The 19,930-nt window shown below is 44.9% G+C and overlaps 1 protein-coding gene across 3 annotated transcripts in view; it reads right to left on the bottom strand.

Annotated features, from left to right (window-relative positions):
- The window catches only part of LOC133132327 (Kv channel-interacting protein 1-like), a 31,399-nt gene that overhangs the window by 449 nt on the left and 11,020 nt on the right, over positions 1 to 19,930 (bottom strand). For 2 of the 3 annotated variants that reach the window (XM_061247673.1, XM_061247674.1), the window contains exons 2-7: positions 12,894 to 13,018; positions 12,039 to 12,108; positions 9,830 to 9,900; positions 9,391 to 9,498; positions 6,631 to 6,735; positions 201 to 263 (exon numbers count right to left, since the gene is read on the bottom strand). In XM_061247673.1, the coding sequence (XP_061103657.1) occupies positions 201 to 263; positions 6,631 to 6,735; positions 9,391 to 9,498; positions 9,830 to 9,900; positions 12,039 to 12,108; positions 12,894 to 13,018 (542 nt within the window). Of the gene's footprint in view, positions 1 to 200; positions 264 to 6,630; positions 6,736 to 9,390; positions 9,499 to 9,829; positions 9,901 to 12,038; positions 12,109 to 12,893; positions 13,019 to 16,080; positions 16,376 to 19,930 lie in introns of those variants that run through there. The other variant, XM_061247675.1, reaches the window with a different exon arrangement.

The following is a 19,930-nucleotide window of genomic DNA, read 5'->3' on the forward strand; positions in this document are numbered from 1 at the left end:
TTTTTTGTAGAAGCAGTGAATTATGTTTCATGGCATTTGCTGTTTTTATGGATACTGCTGTAATCATAGTCGCTGCTTCTTGTGCTAATGAGATGAAGTGGGAGGAAGAGAGAGGGAGAGACAGAGAGACAGAGAGAGAGAGAGACAGAGAGACAGAGAGAGAGAGAGACAGAGAATGAGATCTACATTTTTAAACAAACCTCCTGGCATGCTAAAATGAATTCTTCCAAAGTGACGACTCCATCTTTGTTTTTGTCCATTTTCTGTGGGAGACAGAGAGAGAGAAGGGTCAGGGTGAGAGAGAGAGAGAGAGAGAGAGAGAGAGAGAGAGAGAGAGAGAGGTCAGGGTGAGAGAGAGAGAGGGGTCAGGGTGAGAGAGAGAGAGAGGGTCAGGGTGAGAGAGAGAGAGGGGTCAGGGTGAGAGAGAGAGAGAGAGAGAGAGAGAGAGGGGTCAGGGTGAGAGAGAGAGAGGGGTCAGAGTGAGAGAGAGAGAAGGGTCAGGGTGAGAGAGAGAGAGAGAGAGAGAGAGAGGGGTCAGAGTGAGAGAGAGAGAAGGGTCAGGGTGAGAGAGAGAGAGGGGTCAGGGTGAGAGAGAGAGAGGGGTCAGGGTGAGAGAGAGAGAGAGAGAGAGAGAGAGAGAGGGGTCAGGGTGAGAGAGAGAGAGGGGTCAGAGTGAGAGAGAGAGAAGGGTCAGGGTGAGAGAGAGAGAGAGAGAGAGAGAGGGGTCAGAGTGAGAGAGAGAGAGAGGTCAGGGTGAGAGAGAGAGAGGGGTCAGGGTCAGGGTGAGAGAGAGAGAGAGAGGGGTCAGGGTGAGAGAGAGAGAGAGAGAGAGAGAGAGAGAGAGGGGTCAGGGTGAGAGAGAGAGAGAGAGAGAGAGAGAGGGGTCAGGGTGAGAGAGAGAGAGAGAGAGAGGGGTCAGGGTGAGAGAGAGAGAGAGAGAGAGAGGGGTCAGGGTGAGAGAGAGAGAGAGAGAGAGAGAGAGAGGGGTCAGGGTGAGAGAGAGAGAGAGAGGGGTCAGGGTGAGAGAGAGAGAGAGAGAGAGAGAGAGAGAGAGAGAGAGAGAGAGGGGTCAGGGTGAGAGAGAGAGAGAGAGAGAGGGGTCAGGGTGAGAGAGAGAGAGAGAGGGGTCAGGGTGAGAGAGAGAGAGAGAGAGAGAGAGAGAGAGGGGTCAGGGTGAGAGAGAGAGAGAGAGAGAGAGAGAGAGAGAGAGGGGTCAGGGTGAGAGAGAGAGAGAGAGAGAGAGGGGTCAGGGTGAGAGAGAGAGAGAGAGAGAGAGAGAGAGGGAGACTGACAAAGAGAGAGCTCATGATTATGATCTGCTAAACTTTCATTGAATTTTGTTGTTTTTTAGTTACGTACAATGAAAAGCAATACCTTAAATCAAATCTAAAAAGCTCAGGAACAACTTGAGTAACTTTAACACTAAAAGGAACTTAGCATCAAACCAAAAAAGGGGGCAAAATATTACAGAAAGAAAACATAGCTAGCTAGCCCAACGGCCACAGAACTGTTGCCTGCCACAACAGGAGAAGTGGGACAAATCAGAGAAAACCACAATAAAAGGACATCCAATGAATGAAAAGGAGACAGGAGGAAAGACAGGAACAAAATAACCTGGATAAAGTAAATAGGAAGGTAGGTTTCTTTATATAATTAATAATCTGATTAGTCAAATAGCTAATCCAGTTAGCCTGCAGCTAGAGTGAGTGAGCAGCAGACATTTTGACAGTTGAAAATGGATACATTTCTACAGCAGAATAGTGGGCGGAGCTTGCGTAACCTAGCAATCAGCTACCCTGAAGAAGTCAGCAGTGAAACAGGGAGAAAGAGGCACAAAGCTAGGCTCCTGAAAGAGACTCCAGAGACGCTCAGAGCAGAGTTTACTGTGCTGAATGAGAGAGAGGTGAAATCAGACCTGCTGTTCTACACAGAGCACCCAGAAGCCTGGCATTCTGCTCTCCGTGCAGATGATAAAAACATGAAAATGGGCGGCAATAAAACAATGAGGCAATTGTACCTAGACACCACCCCCAAATTTAACATCAATATATAAAACAACGGTACTGTCATGATTCAAGGATCTGAATTAAAATTACAGCAGTTTGAGACTAACTTTCAGAGACTAAAACATGAAGTTGAACAGAAGAAATCCTCTGTGCCCTATAAAGCCCCATCTGCTCCCAGTGTGACCGTATCAGCCTCCCTGACACACACAGTGCCCAGCCCTGCCCAGCCAGCCTCCTCCAGCACACTCACAGCCACTCACAGCCCTGCCACACCCAGAACACCGCTGTCTGTACAGCGCATCCAGGACTGCCTATCCCTCCTAGAGGTAGAATTAATTGAAATGAGAGAGTAAACTGCCAGAGACAAACAGTATTCAGAGACTCACAACTGAATTTACCCAATTCAAAGAGGAAACCCGGACAAAAATGGAACAACTAGAAGAGAGCACAACTGATCTCTGTAAGGAAAATGAGGCCCTAAGAGCAGAACTGAGGGATTTAAAGGAGGACCTGGAGCAGAGAGACACAGAGATCCTCAGTCTCAGAGATGAGCTGCTCACAGACCACAGACTGCACACCACAGACTGAGAGCAGCTCAGCCCTCAGAATCACTACAGACCACAGACTGCACATCACAGACTGAGAGCAGCTCAGCCCTCAGCAAAGGTGGCCCAAAAAGCATGCAGGGAGTTCCCCACAGCCAACATCACCATCTCCACTTTACTGCCTCGGAAAGACGTCCCTTCTGAACTAATCAACAACATAAGCCGAGCCATCACCACAGACTGCGCTACACTGACGGGAGTTAAAGTCACACATCACCCCAACTGGCCTGGAGACAACATCTGGCACAGCCTACTACGGTGGAGCACAGCACAACAGAGTGCAGGTCACAGCACCCCCTAACACACAGCCCACCTACGCCCAGGTACTGTCTGGGAGGAACCACCCAGATTCTCCAGACTATGGAGAGGTGAGGCAATTATTACAGCTCATCTGTAGAATTATAGGATAAGTATATCCATACATATATATTAAAAAAAGAAGAAAAAAGGGTGTGTGTATGTGTATGTATGCATGTATGTATATGTATATGTATGTATATGAATGTATATATATATATATATAGATCTATATGTATGTGTGTATGTATATGTATGTATATGCATATATAACCTATTTTTTTACCACTTGTTCCTTTGTTGTTACTTCTTGATTTGTCTGTATTGCTTTTTATTGTACAGATCTATAACAAATGAAATTTTATAGAAAATGAGATCAAAACTGATTAGCTCTTGGAATATTCAGGGTTTGTATTCATCGACATTTGGAATTAAAACCACAAATTCGGAATTCCACACACACATATCTGGTCATGACATCATAGTTCTTTTAGAGACATGGTGCCATGACAACACAAACACTCACTGTCCCCCAAACTATCGAGAAATTTTACTTCCATCCCTAAAACATAACACTATTAAACATGGCAGAGACTCAGGAGGGGTGGTGATATGGTACAAAGAGGAACTATCATCCAATCTATTTGAAATGGAAAGAAAACCAACATATATGTGGCTAAAATTAAACAAAAACACCACTGAGTGTAATAATGACATATACATTTGTGCGGCCTACATTCCCCCTTTAGAGTCACCATACTTCCAAGACAATTTATTTGAAATTCTCCATTCCGAGATCAGGCATTACCAGGCCCAGGTTAATGTCCTACTGATCGGAGATTTAAGTGCCAGAACAGGATCAGAGAATGATATCGTGGATTCTGCTGGCAACAGCCACATTTTCAGAACATCCTCTGTCACCGGAGACTACAAACCTTATTTACAACTTTCTCTCAAAAACATTCCAACCAAACCAATCTGGCATAAATATGGCTGTAACCCAAATTAACAAAATATATCATAAATCAGCCAACAAAGCAGGTCTCAAAAACGTCTGGCCTGAGACCCCAAGACCTGGTTTGATGAGGACTGCAGAAGTGTCAGAAAAAAATTAAGACACTTGTCCAACCAAAAACACCATGAACCACACAATTTGGAAAATCATCAAAACTACACTGAAACACTGAGAGAATATAAAAAGATTTTAAGACACAATACATTTAATCATTATCATCACACCCTCAGAGAAATTGAGGATTCTATTGAAAAAAATCATTTCTGGGAACAATGGCACAAATTGAGCAACAGGAGCACACAAAATCTGGCTATACAAGACTGTAATACCTGGAAAACACATTTTGAAAAACTTATATAAACAAATATCACCAAACAATCTCAATTTGAGCAGAGCAAAATCAAAGAAAAGCGAAAAATCCTAGAATCAACTATCAAAAACAATCTTATATAACCAACTTTACTACCAAATCTCAATTAAAGAATTAGAAGACCAAATTAAAAAACTGAAACCAAGAAAAGCTTGTGGCCATGACAGCATCAGGACAGAGATGCTTAAACACAGCACCGCTGAGCTGCAGCTGGCCCTGCTCAAATTGTTCAATCTCGTTCTCCAAGCTGGCTGCTTCCCTGAGAACTGGAGCTGGGGGCTTATTTCCCCAATACACAAGAGTGGAGACAAACTAGACCCAAATAACTACCGAGGCATTTGTGTAAGCAGTAATCTGGGGAAGGTTTTCTGCAGTATTATTAACGCCAGAATACTGGCCTTCCTTACTGAACACAATGTCTTGAGTAAAGGACAAATTGGCTTTCTACCAAATCACAGAACTACTGATCATATTTACACCCTACAAACCCAAATTAATCAGCACGTACACCAACAAAAGAAAATAATTTTTTTTGCATGCTCTATTGATTTAAAAAAACATTTGATTCAATTTGGCAGGAAGATTTATATTATAAAATTATCCAAAGCAGTGTAGGGGGTAAAGTATATGACATAATTAAATCAATTTATACAAATAATAAATGCGGAATAAAAATTGGCAATAAAAGGACTATTCTCTTCACTCAAGGGCAAGGTGTTAGGCAGGGATGTATGGTGAATGGTGAATGGTTGGCATTTATATAGCGCCTTTATCCAAAGCGCTGTACACTTGATGCTTCTCATTCACCCATTCATACACACACTCACACACCGACGGCGATTGACTGCAAGGCGCCGACCAGCTCGTCAGGAGCATTTGGGGGTTAGGTGTCTTGCTCAGGGACACTTTGACACAGCCCGGGCGGGGGATCGAACCGGCAACCCTCCAACTGCCAGACGACTGCTCTTACTGCCTGAGCCATGTCGCCTCATGTACCTTGTCCCCTACTCTATTTATATCTATATAAATGAGTTAGCGGTGTTATTGGAACAATCTACAGCCCCTGGCCTAACACTAAACAAGATGGAAGTTAAATTCCTCCTCTATGCAGATGACCTGGTGCTGCTGTCGCCCAATGAACAGCATCTGGACCTGCTAGAGCAGTACTTCCAGAACTGGGCCCTGACAGTAAACCATACAAAATCTAAAATAATGATCTTCCAAAAAAAGGCGAGATCTCAGGAAAGCAGACACATGTTCAGTCTAGAAAACACCACCCTAGAACACACCCTGTCCTATAATTACCTGGGCCTGAAAATGAGTGCCTCAGGAAACTTTGGTCTGGCAGTGAATTCAATGAAAGAAAAGGCCTGCAGAGCCTTCTATGCAATCAGAAAAAAAATCTTCCAGATTGACATTCCAATCAGAATCTGGTCAAAAATATTTGACAGTGTAATCCTTCCAATTGCTTTGTATGGAAGTGAAGTATGGGGTCCACTCAGTCAACATGACTACATTAGATGGGAGAAGCATCCAGTTGAAGCCCTACATGCAGAATTCTGCAGAACAATTTTAAACATCCAACAAAAAACACCAAACAATGCATGCAGGACTGAATTAGGACGATTCCCATTGATTATAAACATACAAAAAAGGTCACAAATTCTGGATGCAGCTGAAATCAAGTCCCAAAACAACACTGCAGTTCCATGCATTTCAAACCCAAGAGCTGAACCCTGAAAAGAGTCCACTAAGTCAGCTGGTACAGAGACTAACTAATCATCTCACATCTAACAAGAACATCTCTCAGGCCAGCACTGCTTCACAAACACAAATCAGAATAAACCAAATTGCTAAACAAAATAAAACCATTTATCTGGAACATTGGAACAACCAAACCAAAACACAAAACAAGCTTACTTGCTACCTGGCCCTAAAACGAGAATACAAATTGGCTGAATATCTTGTGACTGTCCGAGATATGAAGCAGAGATGACTCCTTACTCCTTAGTACAGACTCAGTGATCACAACCTAGCCATTGAAAAAGGTAGACATAAAAAGTCCTGGCTACCAAAAGAACAGAGGATATGTGGTCACTGTATGACAGGTGAGGTTGAAACGGAGGTGCACTTCCTTCTAAAATGTGAAAAATACAATAATATTAGAGAAAAATATTTTAATAAATTAAAAAAACAAAGGTGAGGCAGAGGGACATAATGCTGTTGATGAATGTTGTGGTACAGGAGAGATTTCAGTGGGACTTTACAGTAGGTATGTTAGTGGTAGCTATGGTAACAGTGATGTAGCCGTGGTGACTATGGTAACGGTGTTCTGACCTCAAAGAAAGCATCCACGTGTTGCCGAGGAACATCTCCCTTCAGAGCAGGGTAGGTGTACTTCCCCATCATGTCGTAGATAGCAGATACAATCTGAGTCATCTCCTGTCAGAGAAAACACACACACACACACACATTAACACACATACACACACACACACATTACATTATTGGCATTTGGCAGACGCTCTTATCCAGAGCGACGTACAATTGATGAGACTAAGCAGGAGACAATCCTCCCCTGGTGCAATGCAGGGTTAAGGGCCTTGCTCAAGGGCCCAACGGCTGTGCAGGTATTATTGTGGCTACACCGGGATTAGAACCACTGACCTTGCGTGTCCCAGTTGTAATGTTTCTGTATTTGTTCTGTATGTTTTCATGTTTATTCTTGTTTATCATTCAGTTCTATATTGCCCTCCCCTGTTATGTCTACGTCTGAATGTTTATCAGTCTAGTCACTCCCCTGTCTGCGTGCCCCACTATTCGGGTGGTTACGGTAGTTTTCGGGGTTCAACATTTTTTCTAAACTCGCGATTCTTACTTCCTGCTTTTTCTTGATAGTTAAATGTTGTAAAGCACGATTCTTACTAACTACTACTAAACTAGGTGTTGTACAGTACTAATCTGATTAATACACTTACTGTCTGTCTAACTAACTAACTAACAATCACTTTTATTGGGTAGTTTAGAAATATTCACGTAACTAACTCACTAACGCTATCTCTTAGTATTTCTGCACTGTTCTATAACTCCGCCTCCCTATGCTATCCCTGATTACTCGTTTAGTTTCAGCGAAGTGTTCGCACCTGTCTCTAACTATCACTACGTCTTCTAACTATGCAAATGTCTACTCCCTAATCCGGAGCCGTATGTTTTACATGTTTTGTTTCGTGCATCCAGTCCGCGTTTTCGTCTCCCTCCCGTTATTATGTTATTACCCTATTGTGTTTCCCCACCTGTTGTCCATTCATTTAGCCCACCTTTTCCTCTGCCCCGCCCAGATTGTCACCTTCCCTCTTGTATTTAAACCTCAGTCTCAGTATGCTTCGTTGTCAGAACGTTGATCTTGATAAGTGCCGATTGTTTGTAAGCCTTGTTATAGAGATTCTTGAAAGACACCCCTTTGCCTTGACTTCGACTTTGCTTTTGCCCTGCTGTACCTTCGCCCTGTGATTTTCTGGATTTTGACCTCTCGCTTGTTTTTTCGACCATTCTTTTGCTTTTCGTTTTTGGCTGTGTACTGGAACTCTTGGCTTGTGACTACTGGACATTAAAACTACTCTTTTGGATTATCCTGTGGTCTGCGTCTGGGTTCCCTGCACCGTACATAACACCAGTCATGTACCTTAACCACTACACTACAGTCATGTGACTTAACCACTGCACTACAGTCTTGTACCTTAACCACTACACTACAGTCATGTACCTTAACCACTACACTACAGTCATGTACCTTAACCACTACACTACAGTCATGTACCTTAACCACTACACTACAGTCATGTACCTTAACCACTACACTACAGTCATGTACCCTAACCACGACACTACAGTCATGTACCCTAACCACTAGACTACAGTCATGTACCTTAACCACTACACTACAGTCATGTACCTTAACCACTACGCTACAGGGTCATGTACCTTAACCACTACGCTACAGGCCACCCTCTAGCTCTTAGGGGCCACTCTTACGGCCACTCTTACTCATACTGTGTCAGGATGTCAGTCAGGTTAGCTCCTGGCTCGCCCTGGAGTCCGTTAACCTCACCGCTGCACCACCGTGCCATAACACCGCTGATATTAACAGCAGCCCGGCGAAATGACCGCTTCCTGTGCAGCGACATCACGTTTCCAGCTCAGGTGCAAAGCCACCTACGTCGCTGTAAACTGTGCTTCGTCAGCTAAAACCCCCAGGTCCACATTAACACATACACATACACACACACACACACACACACGTACACACTAACACACACACACATGTACACCCACACTAACACACACACACACATACACACATGTACACACACTCACACTAATACACACACACATACACACATTAACACACACACATGTACACACACTCACACTAATACACACACACACACACTAACACACACACACACACACACACACATGTACACTCTAACACACACACACATGTACACGCACACATACACATACACACACACACGTACACACTAACACACACACACATGTACACCCACACTAACACACACACACACACACACAAACACACATGTACACACACCCACACTAATACACACACACACATACACACATTAACACACACACATTAACACGTACATGAACACACACACACCTCCTTGCCGATGTATCCCTCTCTGTTGAACACACACACACACACACCTCCTTGCTGATGTATCCATCTCTGTTGAACACACACACACACCTCCTTGCTGATGTATCCGTCTCTGTTGAACACACACACACCTCCTTGCTGATGTATCCATCTCTGTTGAACACACACACACACACCTCCCTGCTGATGTATCCATCTCTGTTGAACACACACACACACCTCCCTGCTGATGTATCCATCTCTGTTGAACACACACACACACACACACCTCCTTGCTGATGTATCCATCTCTGTTGAACACACACACACACACACACACACCTCCCTGCTGATGTATCCATCTCTGTTGAACACACACACACACACCTCCCTGCTGATGTATCCATCTCTGTTGAACACACACACACACACACCTCCTTGCTGATGTATCCGTCTTTGTTGATGTCGTACAGGTTGAATGTCCACTGGAGCTTCTCTGTTACAGAACCTCTGAGCAGTGTGGAGAGACCCATCACAAAGTCCTGAGAGAGAGAGAGAGAGAGAGAGAGAGACCCATCACAAAGTCCTGACAGAGAGCGAGAGAGAGAGACCCATCACAAAGTCCTGAGAGAGAGAGAGAGAGAGAGAGACCCATCACAAAGTCCTGACAGAGAGCGAGAGAGAGAGACCCATCACAAAGTCCTGACAGAGAGAGAGAGAGAGACCCATCACAAAGTCCTGACAGAGAGAGACCCATCACAAAGTCCTGAGAGAGAGAGGGAGGGGAAGTGAGAGGAAGGGAGGGAGGGAGAGAGAAAGAGAGGGGGAGGGAGGAAGAGTTGTAATGAGATAAGATGAAAGGAGGGCTGTCACCTCAAATTTGATGGAGCCATTGTGGGCGGAGTCAAATGCGTTGAATAGATAATGTGCATACGTGCTTGCATCTGTAATTTAAAATAAAATATTGTTATAAACACCATATGAACATGTTAATTACATACAGTATATAGCCATCTTCAGTCCCTGCTCTCATACTAGGCTACAGGATGAAAACTCGGGGCTGAAGATTGGGATAGAGACAGGATAAAGCCAAACTCCTACACTATGCAGAGGACTTGGTTTTGCTGCCGCCCAGAGCACAGGGGTTACAGCAGGGCCTGGATCTGCAGGAGCAGCACTGTGAGACCTGGGCCCTGGTGTTCCCTTGTTCTGGAGGCTCTGTGCTGGGCTCCTGCAGGTGCAGCTCATTGATGACCTGATTGCCAATTATGTGCAGCTGCGTCCAGCTGGCCTAAATGGAAAAGCTGGAAGCCTCAGCAGTTTTTGGGGTTATTTATTTAGTATTTCTGTTTTTAGAGCACGTTGTACTTTCTACTATTAAGCTACAGTAAATATGATCAACTATAATGAATAAAAAAAAGGGTCAACACTGCACACAGGCTAAAGGTCCAATAGGGTGCTGGGCTCCTATAGGGTGCTGGGTGCTGGGCTCCTATAGAGTGCTGGGTGCTGGGTACTAGGCTCCTATAGGTTGTTGGGTAGAGGGGTCCTATAGGGTGCTGGGCTCCTATGGGGTTCTGGGTGCTGGGCTCCTATAGGGTGCTGGGCTCCTATGGGGTTCTGGGTGCTGGGCTCCTGTAGGGTGCTGGGCTCCTATAGGGTGCTGGGCTCCTATAGGGTGCTGGGTGCTAGTCTCCTATAGGGTGCTGGGTGCTGGGCTCCTATAGGGTGCGGGATGCTAGGATCCTATAGGGTGCTGGGCTCCTATAGGGTGGTGGGCGCTGAGCTCCTATAAGGTGGTGGGTACTGGGCTCCTATAGGGTGCTGGGTGCTAGGCTCCTATAGGGTGATGGGCTCCTATAGGGTGCGGGAGGCTAGGCTCTTATAGGGTGCTGGGTGCTGGGCACCTATAGGGTGCTGAGTGCTGGGCTCCTATAGAGTGCTGAGCTCCTATGGGGTTCTGGGTGCTGGGCTCCTATAGGGGGCTGGGTGCTAGGATCATATAGGGTGCTGGGCTTCTATAGGGTGCTGGGTGCTGGGCTCCTATAGGGTGTTGGGTGTGGGGGTCCTATAGGGTGCTGGGCACCTATGGGGTTCTGGGTACTAGGCTCCTATAGGGTGTTGGGTGTGGGGGTCCTATAGGGTGCTAGGATCATATAGGGTGCTGGGCTCCTATAGGGTTCTGTGTACTGGGCTCCTATAGGGTGCTGGGCTCCTATAGGGTGCTGGGTGCTGGGCTCCTGTAGGGTGCTAGGCTCCTATAGGGTGCTGGGTTCTGGGCTCCTATAGGGTGCTGGGTGCTGGGCTCCTATAGGGGGCTGGGTGCTGGGTACTAGGCTCCTATAGGGTGTAGGGTGCGGGGGTCCTATAGGGTGCTGGGCACCTATGGGGTTCTGGGTGCTGGGCTCCTATAGGGTGCTGGGTACTAGGCTCCTAAAGGGTGTTAGGTGCATAGGTCCTATAGGGTGCTGGGTTCCTATGGGGTTCTGGGTGCTGGGCTCCTATAGGGTGCTGGGTGCTGGGATCCTATAGGGTGCGGGATGCTAGGATCCTATAGGGTGCTGGGCTCCTATAGGGTACAGGGTGCTAGGCTTCTATAGGGTGCGGGATGCTAGGATCCTATAGGATGCTGGGATCTTATAGGGTTCTGGGTACTGGGCTCCTATAGGGTGCTGGGTGCTGAGCTCCTATAGGGCGGTGGGTGCTGGGCTCCTATAGGGTGCGGGATGCTAGGATCCTATAGGGTGCTGGGTGCTGAGCTCCTATAGGGCGGTGGGTGCTGGGCTCCTATAGGGTGTGGGATGCTAGGATCCTATAGGGTGCTGGGCTCCTATAGAGTTCTGGGTACTGGGCTCCTATAGGGTGCAGGATGCTAGGATCCTATAGGGTGCTGGGCTCCTATAAGGTTCTGGGTGCTGGGCTCCTATATGGTGCTGGGTACTCAGCTCCTATAGGGTGCTGGGTGCTGAGCTCCTATAGGGTGGTGGGTGCTAGGCTCCTATAGGGTGCTGGGTGCTGAGCTCCTATAGGGTGGTGGGTGCTGGGCTCCTATAGGGTGCTGGGGGCTGGGTGCTGGGCTCACCTCCATGGGGGAAGAACTGTGCGTAGATCTGTTTGAACGTCTCCTCATTAACAACACCACTCGGGCACTCCTGACAGAGAGAGAGAAAGCACTTTTACACTTTAAATTAAAAGCTATTTTTATTTTCTTGAGCAATTTGGTACATAGTGAACATGGAATCAATATTTTGTAATGGCAGGGATTCTCCAGGGAGAGGTGATTTTATCGTTAGCGTAGCACAATACTACACTACTCCCTGCCTTCCACAGATCATACCCTCATCCTCACACACCACTGGACCGGATCCAGGGGGAGAGGTTACTGCACAAGCCACTGCACACACCACTGGAAGGTGATATCTGTTTTTGGATTTCAGACCAACTTCTGCTCTTAATTAATGAGCCCAATCACTGACATGATCTGTCACTTATCGCCTCATTCTGTGATATAAACAGCAGCTGATCAATGTTCTTGTCTTGTAGCATTCTAATGTTGTCTATTTTACAAGTTAATCAATTATGCTGCATATGGCTAATTAGCTGATTGAGCCAGGGTAACTGGTGGCAGAAAAATCCTGCACACACACCAAACCTCCAGGACTGGAGTTGCCCATCCCTGGTGTAGAATCACTATTCATGTTTAACAATAATTATAGCTTTTGTTGCTGTTATCACCATATATGATTGTTTTCAATATTACATTTATGATTATTCAATGCTTAACTGTACAGCTGTGAGCTGTGCTATACTTGTATAGATGTTGTGTCTGATTAAAAATCCATATATTTTCATTGAAAACTGAGAGGAATATGGGTAGCTTACCTCATGGTACTTAAGGTAGTTATGCAAATTACAGTAATTATTTGGAAACACTTACATTCTTGAAGCCACGATAGAGCACCTGTAGCTCCCTCTTACTGAAGTTCGTCTGTGATTCCAGCTGATCCAGGCCCTCCGGCCTGTGGCAAACCATGGTCATCTCCAAGTCATCATCCACCTTATCTACACACAGAGAGACAAACATTTACTCTGCCTCATCATCCACCTTATCTACACACAGAGAGACAAACATTTACTCTGCCTCATCATCCACCTTATCTACACACAGAGAGACAAACATTTACTCTGCCTCATCATCCACCTTATCTACACACAGAGAGACAAACATTTACTCTGCCTCATCATCCACCTTATCTACACACAGAGAGACAAACATTTACTCTGCCTCATCATCCACCTTATCTACACACAGAGAGACAAACATTTACTCTGCCTCATCATCCACCTTATCTACACACAGAGAGACAAACATTTACTCTGCCTCATCATCCACCTTATCTACACACAGAGAGACAAACATTTACTCTGCCTCATCATCCACCTTATCTACACACAGAGAGACAAACATTTACTCTGCCTCATCATCCACCTTATCTACACACAGAGAGACAAACATTTACTCTGCCTCATCATCCACCTTATCTACACACACAGAGAGACAAACATTTACTCTGCCTCATCATCCACCTTATCTACACACAGAGAGACAAACATTTACTCTGCCTCATCATCCACCTTATCTACACACAGAGAGACAAACATTTACTCTGCCTCATCATCCACCTTATCTACACACACAGAGAGACAAACATTTACTCTGCCTCATCATCCACCTTATCTACACACACAGAGAGACAAACATTTACTCTGCCTCATCATCCACCTTATCTACACACAGAGAGACAAACATTTACTCTGCCTCATCATCCACCTTATCTACACACAGAGAGACAAACATTTACTCTGCCTCATCATCCACCTTATCTACACACAGAGAGACAAACATTTACTCTGCCTCATCATCCACCTTATCTACACACAGAGAGACAAACATTTACTCTGCCTCATCATCCACCTTATCTACACACAGAGAGACAAACATTTACTCTGCCTCATCATCCACCTTATCTACACACAGAGAGACAAACATTTACTCTGCCTCATCATCCACCTTATCTACACACAGAGAGACAAACATTTACTCTGCCTCATCATCCACCTTATCTACACACAGAGAGACAAACATTTACTCTGCCTCATCATCCACCTTATCTACACACAGAGAGACAAACATTTACTCTGCCTCATCATCCACCTTATCTACACACAGAGAGACAAACATTTACTCTGCCTCATCATCCACCTTATCTACACACAGAGAGACAAACATTTACTCTGCCTCATCATCCACCTTATCTACACACAGAGAGACAAACATTTACTCTGCCTCATCATCCACCTTATCTACACACAGAGAGACAAACATTTACTCTGCCTCATCATCCACCTTATCTACACACAGAGAGACAAACATTTACTCTGCCTCATCATCCACCTTATCTACACACAGAGAGACAAACATTTACTCTGCCTCATCATCCACCTTATCTACACACACAGAGAGACAAACATTTACTCTGCCTCATCATCCACCTTATCTACACACAGAGAGACAAACATTTACTCTGCCTCATCATCCACCTTATCTACACACAGAGACAAACATTTACTCTGCCTCATCATCCACCTTATCTACACACACAGAGAGACAAACATTTACTCTGCCTCATCATCCACCTTATCTACACACAGAGAGACAAACATTTACTCTGCCTCATCATCCACCTTATCTACACACAGAGAGACAAACATTTACTCTGCCTCATCATCCACCTTATCTACACACAGAGAGACAAACATTTACTCTGCCTCATCATCCACTTTATCTACACACAGAGAGACAAACATTTACTCTGCCTCATCATCCACCTTATCTACACACAGAGAGACAAACATTTATACTGCCTCATCATCCACCTTATCTACACACAGAGAGAAACATTTACACTGCTGTTCTACAAGAGACATGGTGCAAATACTTCAAAACACTCTGAAACAATACATCAAAGGGCAAAGCATCAGAACAAAACAACATCCAAGAACATCACAAATGGAAATAAAATGTGACCAGAATCTGTTGGATCCTCAGGAGCTGCTGGAGAAATGGACCCAGAAAAGCATCTTAAATGAGATGCTCAAATGCACCAGTGTCAAATTTCAACAGGGTATTCTAAAAGTATTTTACTTGGTTCTGAGTGTGGGTTACTTCCATGACATCTGGAATCAAGAGGGGATTATAGCCCCAATCTTTAAAAGTGGAGATAAATTGGATCCCAACAATTGCTGAGGCATTTGTGTGAACGGCAACCTGGGGAAGCAGTATTAATAGAAGACTTTTGACTTCCTTACGGAGCACAATGTCTTCTATCCATTATCTTAATCCGCTTATCCTGAACAGGGTCGCAGGGGGGCTGGAGCCTATCCCAGCATACATTGGGCGAAAGGCAGGAATACACCCTGGACAGGTCGCCAGTCCATCGCAGGGCACACACACCATTCACTCATGCACTCATATTCACGGGCAATTTAGACTCTCCAATCAGCCTATCCTGCATGTCTTTGGACTGTGGGAGGAAACCAGAGTACCCAGAGGAAACCCACACAAACACGAGGAGAACATGCACCATCCTTGCCTCCACAATGTCTTGAGTAAAAGTCAAATTGGATTATTACCAAATTATTGTACAGCTGATCATATTTACACCCTACAAATTCTAAAAGAAAATTATATTAACAAAAACAAAACAAAACTATTTGCTTATAGATTTCTAAAAAGCTTTTTATTTAATTTGGCAAATTGGCTTATTCTACTTCTCACTTCTTGAAAGGCGATAACTGCAGTATAAAAACTGGCGACAAACATACAGATCTTTTCGTCCAGGAGTGAGACAGGGCTGCAACCTGAGCCCAACTCTATTCAGTATTTACATTAACAAATTGGCTACTTTGTTGGAGCCATCTTCAGTCCCTGCTCTCATACTAGGCTACAGGATGAAGACTCGGGGCTGAAGATTGGGATAGAGACAGGATAAAGCCAAACTCTCTCTTCAGCATACCACTGTTGTAATGTGTGGTTATTTGCGTTACTGTCGTGTTACGGTCACCTTCCTGTCAGCTTTGACCAGTCTGGCCATTTTCCTCTGACGTCTCTCATTAACAAGGCATTTCTGTCTGCAGAAGTGCTGCTCACTGGATTTTAAAACGTTTCCTTGATTGTGTTCTCTCTCTGTCCTACGATGATTTCGCTGAAACCTGAGCCCAACACTATTCAGTATTTACATGAATGAATTGGCTACTTTGTTGGAGCCATCTTCAGTCCCTGCTCTCATACTAGGCTACAGGATGAAAACTCGGGGCTGAAGATTGGGATAGAGACAGGATAAAGCCAAACTCCTACACTATGCAGAGGACTTGGTTTTGCTGCCGCCCAGAGCACAGGGGTTACAGCAGGGCCTGGATCTGCAGGAGCAGCACTGTGAGACCTGGGCCCTGGTGTTCCCTTGTTCTGGAGGCTCTGTGCTGGGCTCCTGCAGGTGCAGCTCATCGATGACCTGATTGCCAATTATGTGCAGCTGCGTCCAGCTGGCAGCAGTTTTTGGGGTTATTTTTGTTGGGTTTTTTTTAAGTAGCTTTGCCTTGAGAGTCTTTGTGATTAGTGTTTGTATTGTAAGTTGGCAGGTGGTCACATGTTGGATTGGTCTTGAGCACCTGGTTTTGGCCAGTGGTCCCACTCCTGGAGAGCTGCAGGATGTGCTGGCTTTTTTTGTTACTCGCCACTTAATTTATCAGTTAATCACACAGTTAACTCATCTCACCTGGTTTCTTAGGTCTGAATTGGTTGCAGGTATTAAGGTGAAAAAACAAAAACCAGCGCGCCCTACAACTCTCCAGGAGTCAGGACTACTGCTTTAGACCATTTAGGCCAGAGTAAGGAGAGGTTATCTGTGAAGGACTCACTCACTTTTATTTTTACTTCAGGAGTTAGAAATGGTATGTTTTGTGTATTTCAGGTTAGGAACAGAGTTTAACTGGCCTGTTTGTGCCGGAACCACCCTGTCAACTTACTTGTGGTGATGTAGTGGGTTTTTTTGTTTGTTTTGTTGTATGTGTAGTAAATGTTTTTGTTATTATATTTAAATGTTGACCCCTGTTCTGTTGGGTGGCATTTGTTTTATCATGGCCCCTGTAAAGTGTGCCCTGGTGGTAAATATTTGTGCCTGAATATTGGTTGTGCTGGATATGTCAACAAAAACTGAAAGAGAAAGTATGCAGGGCATTGTATGCCAAGGAGTAAGATATCAGCATTGAAATCCCAATTATAATTCAGCTGTATGTGAATCTGTAACTGATTACCAGTGAAGAGCGAGAGGGAGCGTAAGAGAGAGGGAGAGAGAGGGAGAGAGAGGGAGAGAGAGGGAGAGTGGGAGAGAGAGGGAGAGAGAGGGAGAGTGGGAGAGAGGGAGAGTGGGAGAGAGAGGGAGAGAGAGGGAGAGTGGGAGAGAGGGAGAGTGGGAGAGAGGGGGAGAGAGGGGGAGAGAGGGGGAGAGAGAGGGGGAGAGAGAGGGAGAGAGGGAGAGAGAGGGAGAGAGGGAGAGAGGGAGAGAGGGAGAGAGTGGGAGAGTGGGAGAGTGGGAGGGGCCCTTGTTGCAGCTTTGATTACAGTTGCTGAGGCATTGAGGCTGTTACTCATTCTAATGAGATACTCTAAGTGATGCTCGTATTCCACAGAATGGATACTCCATTTTTACTGAAGGTCTTTAATGAGTCCCATGTCTTCCGGACAGCAGAAGCTTAATTCTCAGTGGTGTGCTGTGGGAATTGGCTCCTGAGGTGACATACATAGTGGAATGGCTCCTGAGGTGACAGACACGGTGTTTTGATCATTAACTGACGGCCCTGTGACTGAAATGAGTCATGTCCGAAATGAATGTGTGGCAAATTGTTACTGAAACTAAGCCATTAGAGGAAAATTAAGTTTTCCTGCAAAGCAAGTAGTAATGAGCTAACCTGTTAAAATCAGCACATTATGAAACACTGGTTTTTATTTACCCTTAATTAATTAAGGTAATGGTTGAAAATCTATGAAAATGACAATGAAAATCAGAGAGAGAAAGCAGGATGAGCTGTTCACGAAATGTGCCCCTTCAACTCAACATTATAAATAAAATGTATTTAGATTGATTATGGGTACTATATTGCAGGGCCCTTATTTCTGCAGACAGAACCTCTCTGAAGCAGCGTGGCCTGTAGTGTAGCGGTTAAGGTACATGACTGTAGTGTAGTGGTTAAGGTACATGACTGTAGTGTAGTGGTTAAGGTACATGACCCTGTAGTGTAGTGGTTAAGGTACATGACTGTAGTGTAGTGGTTAAGGTACATGACCCTGTAGTGTAGTGGTTAAGGTACATGACTGTAGTGTAGTGGTTAAGGTACATGACTGTAGTGTAGTGGTTAAGGTACATGACTGTAGTGTATTGGTTAAGGTACATGACTGTAGTGTAGTGGTTAAGGTACATGACCCTGTAGTGTAGTGGTTAAGGTACATGACTGTAGTGTAGTGGTTAAGGTACATGACTGTAGCGTAGTGGTTAAGGTACATGACTGTAGCGTAGTGGTTAAGGTACATGACTGTAGTGTAGTGGTTAAGGTACATGACTGTAGCGTTGTGGTTAAGGTACATGACTGTAGCGTAGTGGTTAAGGTACATGACTAGCGTAGTGGTTAAGGTACATGACTGTAGTGTAGTGGTTAAGGTACATGACTGTAGTGTAGTGGTTAAGGTAAATGACTAGGACCCACATGGTTGATGGTTCTAATCCTGGTGTAGCCACAATAAGATCCCCACAGCCGTTGGACCCTTGAGCAAGGCCCTTAACCCTGCATTGCTCCAGGGGAGGATTGTCTCCTGCTTAGTCTAATCAACTGTACGTCGCTCTGGATAAGAGCGTCTGCCAAATGCCAATAATGTAAGTAATGTAGAACTCTGCAGAGCTGCAATCACAGCGTCGGTACGGACACAGAATTATACGACCGAGAAGCATAACCACAACATCCACACAATGTACCCACATTCACACAGAACTATTCTACTGAAGACCTTAACCACAACATCCACACAATGTATCCACATTCACACAGAACTATTCTACTGAAGACCTTAACCACAACATCCACACAATGTACCCACATTCACACAGAACTATTCTACTGAAGACCTTAACCACAACAGCCACACAATGTACCCACATTCACACAGAACTATTCTCCTGAAGACCTTAACCACAACATCCACACAATGTACCCACATTCACACAGAACTATTCTACTGAAGACCTTAACCACAACATCCACACAATGTACCCACATTCACACAGAACTATTCTACTGAAGACCTTAACCACAACATCCACACAATGTATCCACATTCACACAGAACTATTCTCCTGAAGACCTTAACCACAACATCCACACAATGTACTCACATTCACACAGAACTATTCTCCTGAAGACCTTACATTACACTACATTACATTATTGGCATTTGGCAGACGCTCTTATCCAGAGCGACGTACAACAAAGCGCATACCCATAACCAGGGATAAATTCACTGAAAGATCCTAGAGGGAAGTACAATTTCAACTGCTACCTGTACAACAAAGATAAGGACGAGGGCCTTTTTTTTTTTTTTTTTTTGAGAACAAAGAAACAAACGACAGTTCTGACCTCAACGGGGAGTTCGTTCCACCACCGTGGAGCCAGAACAGACAGTAGTCGTGAGCGTAAGGTGGAGGTTTGGAGAGAGGGAGGTGCCAAGCGGCCTGTGGAGGCTGAACGAAGAGGTCTGGCAGGGGTGTAGGGTCTGATGATTTTTTGTAGATAAGCTGGGGAAGACCCTTTAACTGCTTGGAAGGCTAGCACCAATGTTTTGATGGAGGGATCCAGAGTAGGTGTGGG

This window comes from Conger conger, chromosome 7 (assembly GCF_963514075.1).
Source record: "Conger conger chromosome 7, fConCon1.1, whole genome shotgun sequence".
Taxonomy (NCBI): domain Eukaryota; kingdom Metazoa; phylum Chordata; class Actinopteri; order Anguilliformes; family Congridae; genus Conger; species Conger conger.